This window comes from Electrona antarctica (assembly GCF_951216825.1).
Source record: "Electrona antarctica genome assembly, chromosome: 3".
Classification (NCBI taxonomy): domain Eukaryota; kingdom Metazoa; phylum Chordata; class Actinopteri; order Myctophiformes; family Myctophidae; genus Electrona; species Electrona antarctica.
This window is the reverse complement of record NC_136808.1, coordinates 22,290,765-22,306,980: the sequence shown is the minus strand read 5'-3', so window position 1 is coordinate 22,306,980 and position 16,216 is coordinate 22,290,765. Positions and strand designations below refer to the sequence as shown.

Sequence of the window (16,216 nt, the reverse complement as noted above, 5' to 3'; positions counted from 1 at the left end):
ACAAAAATGGCACCCGTGCGTGCGTGCGTATGCACTGTATCTCCCCCCACAGTATCAGCTTCTGGCTAGAGGAAAGACTATGTGCGTGCGTGTGTGTGTGTGCGTGCGTGCGTGCGTGCGTGCGTGCGTGCGTGCGTGCGTGTGCAATGTATGTATATATATATATATCAGTTTGAATGGGTCAATGTTCAGTTCATTATGATGAGTTCTCTTGTTTTGTCGTGTTGTCTTCCTTCCCTCCCAGCTGGCGCCGACCTGCTGTGCTTCTCTGGTGAACTCCATGAAGATAGTCCAGAACCCAGTGGCCACGTGTGACCAGGTCTACACCCTCATTCAGAGCCTCACCTCCCAGATACGCAAAAGAATGGAGGACCCCAAATCTGCTGGTGGGGAAAATTCCTCTCTCACACTCTTTAAGACGGAATTAGTAATGTAATGCTAACCACATAAACCCTGCATATAGCCTCCCTATTCTGGGGGGGGACTTAGCAAAATAGCAGACCCCTGGGAGTACATAGGGGTTTTTAATTGATTGAATATTTCGGCAGACAATACCACAATAAACAAACAAAATGCAAAATACTATGGGCTATATCTTGCGCCACCCCTTAACCCTTATCCCTAAACTAATTTCCATGTTTTACTATCTTAAAAAACCTTTTAACACAATCAGGATGCGCTAGGACGTGTACACGCGTAATGAGAATGTCCCCATGTTTCATGGTTTAAGTCAGTGGTTTTCAACCCTTTTCATGTCAAGGGCAAGGCCCATTATTTGAACCATGGACGGACCACCATTTCATGAGATTTAGCCTCTCAGACTAAATAATATGTTCACATGTATTGATGTTGGTACCATTAGGAGAGAAAACAGGCAAACGATCAAAACAACAATTCCTCTGTTAAAGTTAAAGATCTAATAAGTGTCCCATTTGGTTACCAACTCTCCCATTATTTAGCTGGGGACCACCTGGAAGGGACCACTGGTGGTCCCCGGACCACTGGTTGAAAACCACTGCTTTAAGTGGTTAAGCTTGCCTCAGAGAGGCTGTGTGATGTAAGTAGCTTTGTAGTAATAGCGACACATAGGATTGTATCATTAACTCGTTTACCGGCAACAGCGCCATCTGGTGGTGGCTCAGGGCGCCATCCAGTCATTTAATAGGCAGAAGCATCCAATTCTGAAAGCTGTTTCACTCGGAAACCGAGAATCAGGAAGTAAAATCAGCTATGTAACATGTCCCGTGATTGTCATTTTAATCCACCCAAAACATACTTTTTGGAACCGAGGATCATAATCGTTTTGAGAAATGAGCCGCAAATCAAGCTCGTTTTGACCCAAAAAGATATTACTCCTAGATATTACGATTCTAAAAACGGCGTCCCCATAGACAGCATAAGCCAGCAGAATTGGGGGCGTTTGGGCCGGGAGGCTTCAAAAAGTGATTACGGCACCAAATGAGTTAATATGCCGTCGCTGGCACGTTAGTCAGTAGGAAACAACAGCTTGGGAGGAATCAATTGGCATAATAACGACTACATTTTGGACAAAAACGGTAAAGAAAATCACCTAAATCATTCAATAAATCCATCCAGTCCTTTATGTCACTGGTTCCCATACACTGGGTCGGGACCCAAGGTTGGGTCACGGACCAATTATTTTTATTGGTCCCTTTATTTACTTTATTTTTTTGGTTTCCTACATTTTGTTTTTAATTATTATTATTACTAGAGCGGGGTGCCCGTGGGAGCCTGGGCAGAGGGCTTTTGTGGCGGTTCTGGACAACCGTGCTTCTCACCTACTCGACACCGGGCACTGCACTTATGTCGTGATGTCAGAAGTGATGTCAGCGGTATCCCCTTTTATGCCCATACATGGAGTTCTTTGTCAGGCATGCCCAAAGATGTCAGAATGATGTCGGAAGTCGGTGGACGAACCCAAGGAGTCTGGCCCGGGCAGAGGCCTTGTGATGTCATCTGTGGCCCGGGCAGAGGCCTTTTGTGGCGGTTCTGGACAACCGTGAGTCCGACCGACTCGACACCAGGCACTGCACTCCCTGTGGGGGTGTGGAACACGTGTGTCGAATTTGAAGTCGGTGGGGTGAACTGTTCTCGAGTTACGTGGATTACAGACAGAAACTTGGTGCATTTTAGTTAGATTTTTTTCAAAAGAACAAAACATGATTTTTTTCCCACAGTAATTTCATGAAGAAGTCAACAAAAAATCAAAGATTCCATAAATTAGAAAAAAAATATGTTAAAGTAGTTGAAATAGCCAAGCTTGTTATTTTCACTAGTTTGGGTCCCAGGGAGAGAGAGATCTGTCTCTTTTCGGGTCCCTCCGGGGTAAAAAAAGTTTGGGAACCCCCGCTTTACGGTTGTCCGTGTTGTGTTTTGTTCCTGTGCTTGCAGACATCCAGCTGTACCACAGCGAGACCCTGGAGCTGATGCTGCAGCGCTGGTCCAAGCTGGAGAGGGACTTCCGCATGAAGAGCGGCCGCTACGACATCAGCAAGGTCCCCGACATCTACGACTGTGTGAAGTACGACTACATCCACAACTCCACCCTGGGCCTGGTGGACATGCTGGAGCTGTTCCGACTGTCCCACGCTCTGGCCGACATCGTCATCCCACAGGTATTAGTCAGGGGATATTTAACACTTTTTCTGCCCGCTAGGTGGTAGCATAAGCACAGCTAAGCTGTGTCAGAGCCTTAGATATAGACAGTTACGCAAACTGCGTTCACTTCAGTGAGTCCTGGACTCACTGAAATATACAGAAATGCATTGGACTCAGGCAACAGCCCAGCTTTAATGATCTTAAATCCTTTTATTTTAGAATGTTTTTTAGTAATAGTACAACATAAACATTAAAGAGACTTTAGTTGTTACTGTACAGTACTTTAAAACAGTTATCATGTTGCACACATGCTTAAAATAGCTCTTATTTGCGCCGCCCTCGTTGAAAAGGTATTTCCAACTCCAGCTTGTTTAGGCTGCATGAACAGCGCTCGAGTGCTCGGTTTCCTCCCCCTCAATATCGTAACTCTTCTATTAGATGGCTCTGAGCTGTGCCAGGCATATAGGCTCCCATTCTAATGAGACTCCGTTTCATTTCTGGGTTATCAGGGAGGTGTGGGGCTGTTGTTGTGAGGAGTTGTGATCATTAGCATTAGCTCACACTGTGTTTATCTCTCGTCAGAAACGGTTAGTTGTCCGGAGCGATGCGAGACAAAGTCACAAATTAAATCCCATCATCTGCTCACCATGGACAGCACTCGAAGCTTTAGAGATGCAGGGCTTTGAAAAATCCTGCATGTTTAATGGAGTTAAGAAGCGAGTGACGCACTTCAAGGAACACGGAAACATTTCAGGGGTGAACCCTAGATACATGTCTGTGATCACAACAGCTGAAACGGTCCAGCAAGGTCGCCATTTATTTTTATTGAGCTCCAAAAACATAGATGTTTTGTATGATCAACTGAATTTGAGCTCAATTCCAATGCAATGAGTTTTTTCTTTTGGACTATAACCGGTGCGTTCACATTTTTACAAAAAAAAGAAAAGAAACCAAAAATAATAATAATAATCAGTCCAAATTTTCGTCCAATGTCGTGTCAAACTATAGGGTTTTCATGATTCTGAACCAATTCCAAGCATTAGTTTTGCACACACAAAAAAACTCCTTGGGCTAAATCCTCCATATCCACTTGGCCAAATGTGCTGACCTCATCACATTTGTGGCTGTATTGCCACGATGTCTATGGCTGTTATGATACAGAGACCGCCTTTTTAATGTTCCTTCCAGCGTGTCTCACAAGCTTTCTAATTCTCTCCAGGAATATGGCATCAACACGGTGGAGAAGCTGGACATAGCCTACGCCTACTGTCTCCCGCTAGTCAGGAAGATCCAACTGGACCTCCAGAGGACCCACGAGGACGAGTCCGTCAACAAACTGCACCCTCTGTGAGTCACCGAACACCGCTCAAAAATAAATGAGTGAATGAATAGGTTATGTGATAACTTTAAAACCCTGTTGTATTAGTGTAGGACAGTGGTGGGCAACTTTGACTATGGAGAGGGCCACTATATTTCCACACTCACTACCAGAGGGCCACATTGCATATTACTGTCGTAGCAAAAATAGCTGATCTACAAGTTGTAGATCAGCTATTTTTGCTATATTTGAATTGAAATCCTGAATAGTTTTTGCTATTTTTTTATTGGAATCCTTAAAAGTAACATTTTTATTTAATTTCAATGACTTTCAAATGCCTTTGAATATAGTTATGTTAACTTTATGAACTAAATACAAATACATTGGACTTAAAAAGGGCTAACATTTTAATACTACTCATTAAGCTACTAATTTAGAGTACTAAGTAATTAAAGCGGGTCATGTTTGCATGCTTCAAATTGTAACGGCTGAAATCAATAATATATCAGTTTCCCGACATTAACTTGAGGGCCACATTAAGTGAAGGTGGGGGCTGCATGTGGCCCCCGGGCCGCCAGTTGTCCATGTATTAGTCTAGGACCTGGCTAAGATATGCATGCATGCATTAACTTCATGGCAAGATGACAGCCGTATGCATTTGGTCTATTGAATATTCAAAAAAGTATTCTGAACATTTTGGAACACCTTAGGGAGGCTTCTGCCCGACATCAACGATACACGTTTTAGTTTTTTGTTTGTTTTTCTCTGTGGTCAGATATTCTCGTGGAGTGATGTCCCCTGGACGCCACGTCAGGACACGCCTCTATTTCACCAGCGAGAGCCACGTCCACTCACTGCTCAGCATCTTCCGCTACGGAGGCCTTCTAGACGTGAGGACTCGCCACACACTGTCCCACACAGGACTGACCACACACTGTCCCACACAGGACTGACCACACACTGTCCCACACACTGTCCCACACAGGACTGACCACACACTGTCCCACACACTGTCCCACACAGGACTGACCACACACTGTCCCACACAGGACTGACCACACACTGTCCCACACAGGACTGACCACACACTGTCCCACACAGGACTGACCACACAGTGTCCCACACACTGTCCCACACACTGTCCCACACAGGACTGACCACACACTGTCCCACACAGGACTGACCACACACTGTCCCACACAGGACTGACCACACACTGTCCCACACAGGACTGACCACGGACTGACCACACACTGTCCCACACACTGTCCCACACAGGACTGACCACACACTGTCCCACACAGGACTGACCACACACTGTCCCACACAGGACTGACCACACACTGTCCCACACAGGACTGACCACACACTGTCCCACACAGCCATGGATGGATAGATGGATAGATAGATCTGCAGACCCCCATTTGTACAACTCTAGCAGTGATTTTCATTTCAAGGACCCCCAGTTTGACATGCATTAAGCTACGGACGTCCATTTTAACAGCATTTCTATCTCCGGGACCCACATTAATATTGTAAAATCATTGTTAATTTAACTCTGAGTCTGAGAGTGTACAAATGGAATTTGGTTCCACTCTCAGAGTTACAGTCTCACAAGGGTCCATTTGATTCCCAACTATAATTTTGCTGTGGGGGTCCCCTGGATCTCCCTCAAGGACGGGTCCATTTGGTTCCATTTGTACACTCTCAGAGTTACAGACGTCCCACAAGGGTCCATTTGGTTCCTAACTACAGTATAACTCCCTCAAGGACCCCTGGGGGTCCCCGGACCCCACTTTGAGAACCACGGCTGTAGATCATGTGTGCCCACACATTTTTGACGTGTGTGTGTGCGTGTGTGTGTGTGCGTGTGCGCGTGCGTGCGTCAGGAGGAGAAGGACCAGCAGTGGAAGCGTGCCATGGATTACCTCAGCGCCGTGACCGAACTCAACTACATGACTCAGATAGTAATCATGTTGTATGAGGACAACAATAAGGTAGTTGTTTTTGCCAGATATTTGTACCGTTGATGTTAGAGCGTGTGTGTGTGCGTGCATTGACCTGGCGTGATCGTGTACCACACACAGAAGTCCTGAGTAGAACTGGTACAAAGAGCATGAAGGCCACACTCCTTCAGTACCAACTGCGATGGGTTGGCCACACACCATCAGCGGACTGATCTCATGCTTCCTTCTATGCATGAGATCTAGGAGTGTTGTGTTTATAGCAGACTCCTCACTCAAATGTGCACTTGCAGTTTGGGCAACTCCAAAGCAAACTCCACGTGCCCCAACATTTTATTTACCTGCCATAGTGTCAACCTCTTACCCCTGTGTCGGATCGGTGGTTAGACTGGCATATTCACTGATACCCATATGACCCGATATGACCAAATAAGGGCCGATCCGATACCTTTCCGATACCGTATCGGGACATCTCTAAATTTCAAATAAAATAAATAGCAAAAGTCCCACCGGTGTTACTTTTGATGCTTTCATGTGACGCTGTAGTATGATCAAGTAGGGAGTTAACTTAGGGGGGAAAAAATAGTAGGGGAGCCTATCACTTTCCGTGATTTTGGAATGTTAATTTTTGGAGACAGGTATATCTTGATTCTTGGGGTTACCAGAATGCCAAAAAAACATGTCTCCAATTTTTTATGTCAGGTTTAGCATGTTTAATTAGCATAATTAGCTAATAAATTGTCAAAAACGGAAATGGCAATAACTTTGCTTCTAGGTAACTTATAAAGGTGATCTAAGAGTCTGAGTCCATGTTTGTGATGTCCAGAAATGCATCTGTTACCATTGTGAAGTCATACAAGCTTTCCTAATTAGCATAATTCCCATAAATTATGCAAAAACGAGGTGAACATCAGCAAATTGCTGCATGTTTTACTTTTAGTCAACTTTGAAAGCTTCTCACAGACTCCATGTGTATGTTTACAACTCCAGGAATAATTATCATCCTATGAATAAATCATGCAACCTTTTGTCTATGTAATAATTATGTAATAATCACACCAAAACCAGAAATAGCTATATTTCGTTGCTTTAAGTTAATTAATAAATGTGATCTTACAGACAGTAAGTCTGTTTGCATGTCTAGAAAATATTCTCTTTCCATAACTAGGATATGCAACCTTTCCATTATTAGCTTTATATATATATATATATATATATATATATATATATCCCTCATAAAATAAAGAACAATATGAGAAATGGTCACAGAATTATCACATGATTTTTATTCTAATATTTACAGAAAGTTTTGAAAACACATTTAATTGAAGGGTCTTCGTCATCGTCAATCCCCATCAGATGTGCCTTGTTTACATTACCACACACCTCTAATCATCGGCCCTACACATGCACATCTCAGAGCAGTTCAAATTTTGAGATCGACAAGAACAATGTGATATGCACTGTGATTTCTTGCAGACACATTTTATCAGTTGGGTAATGGTGGCTGGGCCGTGGGTATCCCGTGTTGTGACTGGCACCAGTTGATCTCCCTCAGCCTCCCATCCATTTTTAGTTTCTGGTGGCATCTGTGGGTTAGGTACGTGGTCCTGATCCCATACCATTGCCTGATAATATGCATGGGTAATGGCTTGATTTAATGCTGCTTGTGTAGGTGGCAGCTTCTCGGCTTCTAATTGTTTCTTTGTGAATAACCTCCACCTGAGCTCATCAACATCCACAGGATTTGTACAGGGCTCGTACAGCTGGCAAACAAATGCTTCAATCTTTTTTGACAGTTGTACCCTTCCAGCTAAGAGTGTAACTGTCATAGATGGAATGGCATTGGTACAGGCAATGGGAAAGCCACCATGGATCAAGACATGTTCCCAGTAAGCTGACCACTCCATAGCCACACTGGACAGGAAGACCAAAGAACATAGTGAGATCCATGTAGTATTTGACCGACGCCAGGGTGGAAAGCCCCGGGCCCCTACCACTTATCATGTGGAAGACAACACACCGATAGGGAAGTGTCAGAAAAACAGTTCTTGTCAGGTATCAGCACCAAAGATGAGCTGACTGTCTTATCTTGCTAAGAAAGCCCTCCAACACTTCCAGATGAAACCCAATGTTTTTATAATCACGTCAAGGCAGGCTGTCCACTCAAACTCTATCGATGTAAAACATCTCCACAGCGTACAGGAAGAGGCTGACACAAGGATAATCCTGCACAGCCTGGATGCTGTCCGAAGAGGGGCAACACAGCTCTACATTGAGTCCCCTGACACTGATGTCTTTGTTCTTACAATACGACGGTACCATCAGCTGTGCAAGGACATCTATTTCATCACCGGTGTGGGGAACAAAGCCAGTAGTGCAGGCACTGGGTAAAACGAGGACTTCAGCCTTACCAGGGTTCCATGCCGTCTCTGGAGCTGATCAGACAGCTCCAGGGAATTTAACCTGTTGGCCAGGTCTAAACAGGTGTCCTGTGGAGGTGGTATCTGCAGTTGCTACTGTATATACTATGAGCTACAAAAAGGCTCAGTTCTGACGCAGCACATACCTAACCCACAGATGCCACCAGCAACTGAATATGGATGGGAGGCTGAGGGAGCTCAACTGGTGCCAGTCACAACACGGGATACCCACGGGCCAGCCACCATTACCCAACTGATCAAATGTGTCTGCAAGAAATCACAGTGCATCACATTGTTCTTGTCGATCTAAAATTTGAACTGCTCTGAGATGTGTATGTGTGGGGCAGATGATTAGAGGTGTGTGGTAAGCAAGGCACATCTGTTGGGGATTGACGATGACGACGAAGATGGAGACCCTTCAATTTTCAAAACTTTCTGTAAATATTAGAATAAACAATCTGATAATTCTGTGACCATTTCCCATATTGTTCTTTCTTGCGACTGCAGGTCGCCTTTAGGAAATTATGGACGGGCCTGCCCCAAAGTTATTAGTTCTCAACAGGCCCGAAAATTAAATTAGATCTCTATATGGAGCTGACCTGTTCTGACATTCCATATGTTGATCTGACCTCATCAAACCCTGTACACTCAAGACACGCTCCATATATGGCCAGTTCAGAATACATTCCATATGTTGATCTGACCCCCCATGCCAAAGCACCAGCACTCGCCCAGCAGTCTGTCATGACCCAGGCAGATATGTTGATCTGACCCCCCATTCCAAAGCACCAGCACTCGCCCAGCCCTTTAGTGCGAGGTCGCTTCTAATATTTTCTAGACATGCAAACAGACTTACACTGTCTGTAAGATCATGCGTATTAATTAACTTAAAGCAAAGAAATACAGCTATTTCTGGTTTTGGTGTGATTATTACATAATTATTACATAGACAAAAGGTTGCATGATTTATTCATAGGATGATAATTATTCCTGGAGTTGTAAACATACACTTGAAGTCTGTGAGAAGCTTTCAAAGTTGACTAAAAGTAAAACATGCAGCAATTTGCTGATGTTCACCTCGTTTTTGCATAATGTATGGCAATTATGCTAATTAGGAAAGGTTGTATGACTTCACAATGGTAACAGATGAATATCTGGACATCACAAACATGGACTCAGACTCTTAGATCACCTTTATAAGTTACCTAGAAGCAAAGTTATTGCCATTTCCGTTTTTGACAATTTATTAGCTAATTATGCTAATTAAACATGCTAAACCTGACATAAAAAATTGGAGACATGTTTTTTTGGCATTCTGGTAACCCCAAGAATCAAGATATACCTGTCTCCAAAAATTAACATTCCAAAATCACGGGCATCAAAATTTGATTGATAGGCTCCCCTACTAAAACACAAAAAGTTTAAATATAGAGATACATGGTTTCTGGCCCGACGGCAAGGATATTTTCAGCTGATTGCCCAGCCCTCCATTGTCTTTGTCCCCTCAGGAAGTGTCCTCGGAGGAACGTTTCCACGTGGAGCTGCACTTCAGCCCTGGTGTTAAAGGTGTGCAAGACGAGGACAACGCTCCCACTGGCTTTGGATTCAGGCCTGCTTCTTCTGAGGTAACGCTTTCAATCACATAGGAAATACATTCATACATGTCTATGCATTAGTACAGTGGAGTAAAGTGGATTCAGGCCTGCTTCTTCTGAGGTAACACTTTCAATCACATAGGAAATACATTCATACATGTCTATGCATTAGTACAGTGGAGTAAAGTGGATTCAGGCCTGCTTCTTCTGAGGTAACACTTTCAATCACATAGGAAATACATTCATACATGTCTATGCATTAGTACAGTGGAGTAAAGTGGATTCTGGTCTGCTTCTTCTGAGGTAACACTTTCAATCACATAGGAAATACATTCATACATGTCTATGCATTAGTACAGTGGAGTAAAGTGGATTCTGGTCTGCTTCTTCTGAGGTAACACTTTCAATCACATAGGAAATACATTCATACATGTCTATGCATTAGTACAGTGGAGTAAAGTGGATTCTGGTCTGCTTCTTCTGAGGTAACACTTTCAATCACATAGGAAATACATTCATACATGTCTATGCATTAGTACAGTGGAGTAAAGTGGATTCTGGTCTGCTTCTTCTGAGGTAACACTTTCAATCACATAGGAAATACAGGACTTCATACATCCCCATTCATTAGTGCAGTTGTTCTCAACCTATGGGTTGGGGCCCCACATGTTTTTTTTTTTTTTTTAAATATATCTGAAAATATCTTGTTCCAGGGACCCTCCCAGAAGCAAAGATTTGAGTTAAAAACATTCACTCTGAAAGAATACCGGTATACATTTTCACGATTTTTCAAAAATAGCAGATCTACAAGCTCATAAACACCAAAAGGGGTTCCCGTCCTGAGGGTTTATACAGCGACATTTGTTGAATGTGGTCTCCCAGGAGTCATTACGTACTTGGTCCCCTCCTTTTCCCCTAATCTCTTTGGCAAAAAAAAGCCAATCTACAAGCTCAGATATTTTTTTTTAATGTTTTTTTTGTGGCTTTCACCTTTTATTTTATATTTTGTATGGAGGGACAGACAGTAGGCTGACAGGAAATGGGGAGAGAGATGGGGGGGAAGACATGCAGTAAAGACTCCCGATCCCGTCGGGATCGGGAGTCGAACCCGCGGCACACTGCCAGACTGGATTACCAGCCAAGGTGCCTGGACCACTGAGCCATGGCCCAGGCCAAGCTCAGTTGTTTTCCTGTTTTCGCCAAATCTTACATCTATCGTGAATTTGTGACATCACAATAATATCAATATGGTGTCCGTGAGGTCATATCTAGAGTTGCCGGCCCGGCGCCATAGAGGCAGATCTAGGTGATGATCCAGTCTTCTCCATGTATGGCTAAAAATCACACCCGTGTGAACTGAGTGGTGTAAGGTTTTATATAGCATGATCAGCTGTGGTCTGACGTAATGAAATCACACCCGGATGTGATTTCACAACTGGCTTTTTTTGTGCAGAAAAAATTAGCATGGTTGCTACAGTCATCCAGTTCACCCGGGTGTGATTTAATTACGTCAGAAATTATTTTGAACATAGCAACCATGCTCATTTTTTTCTGCACACAAAAGCCAGTTGTAGGAGTGGTTTACACCACTCAAAAAGGGTTTGATGAGGTCAGTGTCGTGATCTTCATATATGGAGACGGCCATATATGGAGCGTGTCACGAGGCGTGACGGACTGACTGACACGAGGTGTTACTGTAAACTGCGACCTATGGTCGCAACGACGTCAGATTTTTTTTTAAAAGGGGAGCAAGGTTATTTAGGGCATAGAGCACCAAAGTCTGACTAGTCTAGTTTTTGTCATCATAGCTTAGTTTTCATTTAGTTTCCATGTAGTTTTCCTCAGTGAAAAAACGTAGTCGATGAAATTTTTCGTCTTGGTTTTAGTCGACGGAATCATCACTGATAGGGAGTGACGTCAGGACTTGGGTAGGTACTCTACACAGAAGTACAGCAGCGTATGACCTACTGTATGCTGTCCTATGGTTTATCCATGAACGCTTATTGTCATATTAGCCCTGCACTATTGTGTTTGTCGTTGTTGTCGTGGGTGAATTTCTTCAGAACGGGCAGAAGCTCACTGATCGCGGCAGCCTGGAGAACCTGTCGTGTGACGAAACAGACAGGGCCGTTCCACTGTCTGAACCCATCGGCATACAGAGGCGGTCCCCGCTCGTTCGCAACCGCAAGACCGGTTCTATGGAGGTAAGGCCGAATGGCACCGCTGTTCAAAGTAATGTATACGTAAGCCATCATTCACATCATTCACACGACATGAATAATTATAATCATTCAATTTTTAATGTTTAGTTACTGGTATGATGTCATGATTTGACGGCACGGCGTGCTGTCATGGACATTTAAATCTCCACGAGGAGATCTGTCGATTATGTTGTCCTTGACCTTGATCATCTTTCCAGAGCAGCCTCCTGATCATACATATAAATAATTACCTGTCCGTCCATTCAACAACAACAACAACAACAACACATTGCCCTGCCCAGCCCTAGTTTGAATGTATTTTGCATCTCTTGTTCGTTCGTTCTTTCTTTCTTTCTTTCTTTCTGCGCGCGTGCGTGCGTGCGTGCGTGCGTGTGTGTGTCAGGTCCTGTCAGAGATATCGTCCTCCAAGACGGCCAGTTACCGTCTCTTCCCCTCCTGCCCACGTCAGTCCCCTGAGATGAAGCAGAGTGGTCTAGGTATGTAATCTGTGTTGTTTTTGGCAGCAAAATTTGATTTTTAGTTTTAGTCATAGTTCTCATTTAGTTTCAGTCACATTTTAGTCACTTGGAATGTTTTAGTGTTAGTCTAGTTTTAGTCGACTAAAATGTCACACGATTTTAGTCGACTAAATCTACAGTTGATTTAAATGTATTTTGGCGGGCCTTGATGCCGTCGTAATGGCTGATTTTACACTATCTAAAGCTCACAACGCGTCGCACTGCGATGCGTTGTGAGCTTGTAGATCGGCTATTTTCAGCATTCAACCAAGTGTAAAATGACTTCTACTACTGGATCTCTTGTCCACTAGTCCCTCATTTAGTTTCTATTTAGTTTTCGTCAGTGAAAAAAGGTAGTCGACGAACATTTTTCGTCATAGTATTAGTCGACGAAAACAACACTGTATGTAATCTGTGCTTGGTCTGTGCTGTCGACCCCAGCAAGCCCCAAATAACAGCAACTAATCTTTAGAAACAAGCCCCCCTTTTTTTTTTTTTTAGCAGAAAGCTACTTAACAGAAAAAGAAGCCCAAAGTTGCTTATAATAACAGACATGGCAACAGTGCCAAAGCATTGTTTGGATGACTGCATGCTGTGTGGCATGCACACTTAGGCCCTTTCCCAATTCCTTTTTTAACCCTACCCCTCAGCCCTTGGCCCTACCCCTTATCCCTTGCCCCTTCCCCTTGCCCCTACATAATGAGTGTCAAGGGGTAGGGGGATAAATCATCACCCTAGGAATTGGAACGTCCCTAAATATTGAACGTCCCTTGTAGATATTGATATATTGATATACAACCTGTTCTCAGAAAATAGCTGATCTGCAAGCTCACTACAGGCCAGTGGTCCCCAAACTTTTTCATGTCAAGGACCCCCAAATTGACAATAATTAGCCCGCAGACCCCCATTTGAAGAGATATGCCAGGGACCCCATAGATTTTTACGAATCTAGCAGTGTCACGGACCGCCAGTGTGACATGCATTAGTCCATGGACCCCCATTTAATGGCATTTCTGTCTCTGGGACCCCCAATTTATATTGTAAAATCAATTAATTAGTGTACAAATGGACCCTTATGGGTCCATTTGGTTCCAAACTATCATTTAGCTGGGGACCCCCTAGCTACCTCTCTGGACCCCATAACCCACTTTGGAAACAACTTTCTATAAGCTGTAGATCGGCTATTTTGGGAGAAGAGATGGAACGTAAACATTGCTGTGGTTATGATGAAATAAATATATTAAGTAATTTTGTCTCATCTTGGTAGCCCACTTGAATGTAATTCAGCTAGATATAGCTCATTCTGACACCTGCTCAACAGTTGTACCTGATTCATTGATTATTGTATTAACAGTTTGTATAGAATGGGTACAGTTATATCATATACAGGGTTAAAAAAAGGAAAAACAACAACACTGTGTTCATTGTTTTTAATATCATTAAGAACAGTAATTTTCTATCATGTCCTATGACAAGTCGTGGTATGCTACATATGAATGATATGATATGAATGACAATGTTTCAAATTCAACAACATTTAGGACAAATGCCATCGTGATTCATCTCCATCCAATGTACAGTCTGTTCCATAGCTGGTTTGCCTGGGGAAAAAAACAACACCATTGCTAATTAGTTATGTAACTTTTGCAACTTGTTGGGATTAGCATAACATTGGTCATGATAAAACCATACCAGCTATCACTGCAGCGAGTAGCCAACGTTATGCAGCGACAGCGTTGTGTAGGTACAGTAGGCTATTTCACGGCTTTTAAGAGCTCCAAAACTGCAGAATGTTGATATATCGGGGTCTGGGGGGTCGGACTGATGCCTGCTAGTTAAACTAGCTTGCGTCCGAGTTGTTCCACCGGGGCACCGGCGGTAAATAAAAATAAAAAAGCGCCGATGCCAAATGAATGGTTAACGTTACCGTAACGTTGTATGAATGCAACGCCGTAGCATATCGTTAGTTCAAGTGAGGTAACGTTAACCTTTGCTAGAGATTGCGATATTTTTGGCGATGCAGATTGTTAACTCATTCAAATAATATTGGTTATTATCATATTCTTCCATAATAAAGGACGAAAAAGGCGTCTTACCTCGTCCGCCTTCCGCCCTCCGTGATGTCCCTCCGTTTTAAGTCTGGTCGCGAAGTCCCTTGGTTTGAAGGGGATCCTAACCCTACCCCTCGGCCCTACCCCTCGCTCCAAAGAGAATTGAGAAAACCCTTCCTCCTCACGTGAACGCGCATCAGCAAGGGGAAGGGCTAAGGGCCATGGAGAAGGGGGGAATTGGGAAAGGGCCTTATTAACCCTTCCCTCTCCCTCCCACAGTGAGCACACACACTGGCCTCAGTTACATGCACAAAATGTATTCAGAATGAATTAATTCATTCCAAACAGAGATTCATACCAGACTGTTTACATGGAACCTGAAGTATTCCTATTCCTCAATTGTTTACATGACCAAAGCATTCATTCGGAATATAACTTTGGACTATAGAGATGGCCAACCCATAACCGTTATCCCTTAAGAAATGAATAACCGACAAACACTATTACAGCTATTATCTGATCAAATAAAATAAAAATATATTTTGAAGCGCAGTCCCTGCAACCACACGCAACCTCGACTCCACCCAAAACAACCCAGAACTAAAAAACACAGCATGAAGCGGGTGAGAGAAGTGGTGTTTGAGAACGTTTTTCCCAAGAGGATGAGGTTACGTAACGTCGGATAGTCTAAAAGGATATATATGCGATATATCCGCGTGGTCAATGGCGAGGGTTTTCAGGAGTCGCTGCCTTCCAAAGGCATTTAGTTTGCATGATTGATGATTCTACTGGGAGCCAGTTCAGCTCTCTGAACTGGTTCCTTCCTATATGGGTTCTGGGTTCCATCCCTAGTATAACCCTGATCAGTCGAGTACGAGTCCGACCTACTGTTGGACAGCACTCGTCAGTCACCACAGAGAGCTATTTGATAATTACGTGCCACTATAGAGCGTCGCAGTCCCGCCCCCTACCATGGACCAGGAAATGAATCCCAATGCATTTTTCCCATAGACATTTCTTAAAGTATTTATTTAAAGACTGTTACGCCGCGGACAAAGCCAACTCGAGTCGTGACAACTCATGACAACACAAACAATATTTTGGACCAAACAAATAATTATGAAGAAGAAAAACAACAAAAAAAGTGCCGTTTTTTTCTTCTTTCTAATTATTTGTTCGGCCCAAAAAATTGTGTTTGTTGTCATGATTTGTCACGACTCGAGTTGGCTTTGTCCGCGGCGTAAACGTCTTTAAATAAATACTTTCTGAAATACTATGAGGAAAATGAACGGAGAATCATTTCCTGGTCCAGGGTAGGGGGCGGGACTGCGACGCTCTATATTGACGAGGAGTGCACTTTAATTCATCCGTCAGTCAGCCGTCACACAGAATTTGCCCGACAGACACAGACATTTCCTGGTAGGTAAACTCAACGATGCGGTGGAGGCTTGGGGACTACTGGGAAAGTGTGCATGTGTTCACAACAACTCACGCCAATTCCCCCGCCCAGGTGGGCTGGGACACGGT

General features: G+C 43.6%; 1 protein-coding gene across 4 annotated transcripts in view; it reads left to right on the top strand.

Moving 5' to 3' along the window:
- The window catches only part of LOC306920506 (inositol hexakisphosphate and diphosphoinositol-pentakisphosphate kinase 2-like), a 68,081-nt gene that overhangs the window by 35,585 nt on the left and 16,280 nt on the right, over positions 1-16,216 (top strand). For all 4 annotated transcript variants that reach the window (XM_079497300.1, XM_079497303.1, XM_079497301.1 and 1 more), the window contains 8 exons: positions 245-386; positions 2,413-2,636; positions 3,839-3,966; positions 4,713-4,827; positions 5,827-5,934; positions 9,833-9,949; positions 11,983-12,123; positions 12,524-12,617. In XM_079497300.1, the coding sequence (XP_079353426.1) occupies positions 245-386; positions 2,413-2,636; positions 3,839-3,966; positions 4,713-4,827; positions 5,827-5,934; positions 9,833-9,949; positions 11,983-12,123; positions 12,524-12,617 (1,069 nt within the window). The remainder of the gene's footprint in view (positions 1-244; positions 387-2,412; positions 2,637-3,838; positions 3,967-4,712; positions 4,828-5,826; positions 5,935-9,832; positions 9,950-11,982; positions 12,124-12,523; positions 12,618-16,216) is intronic.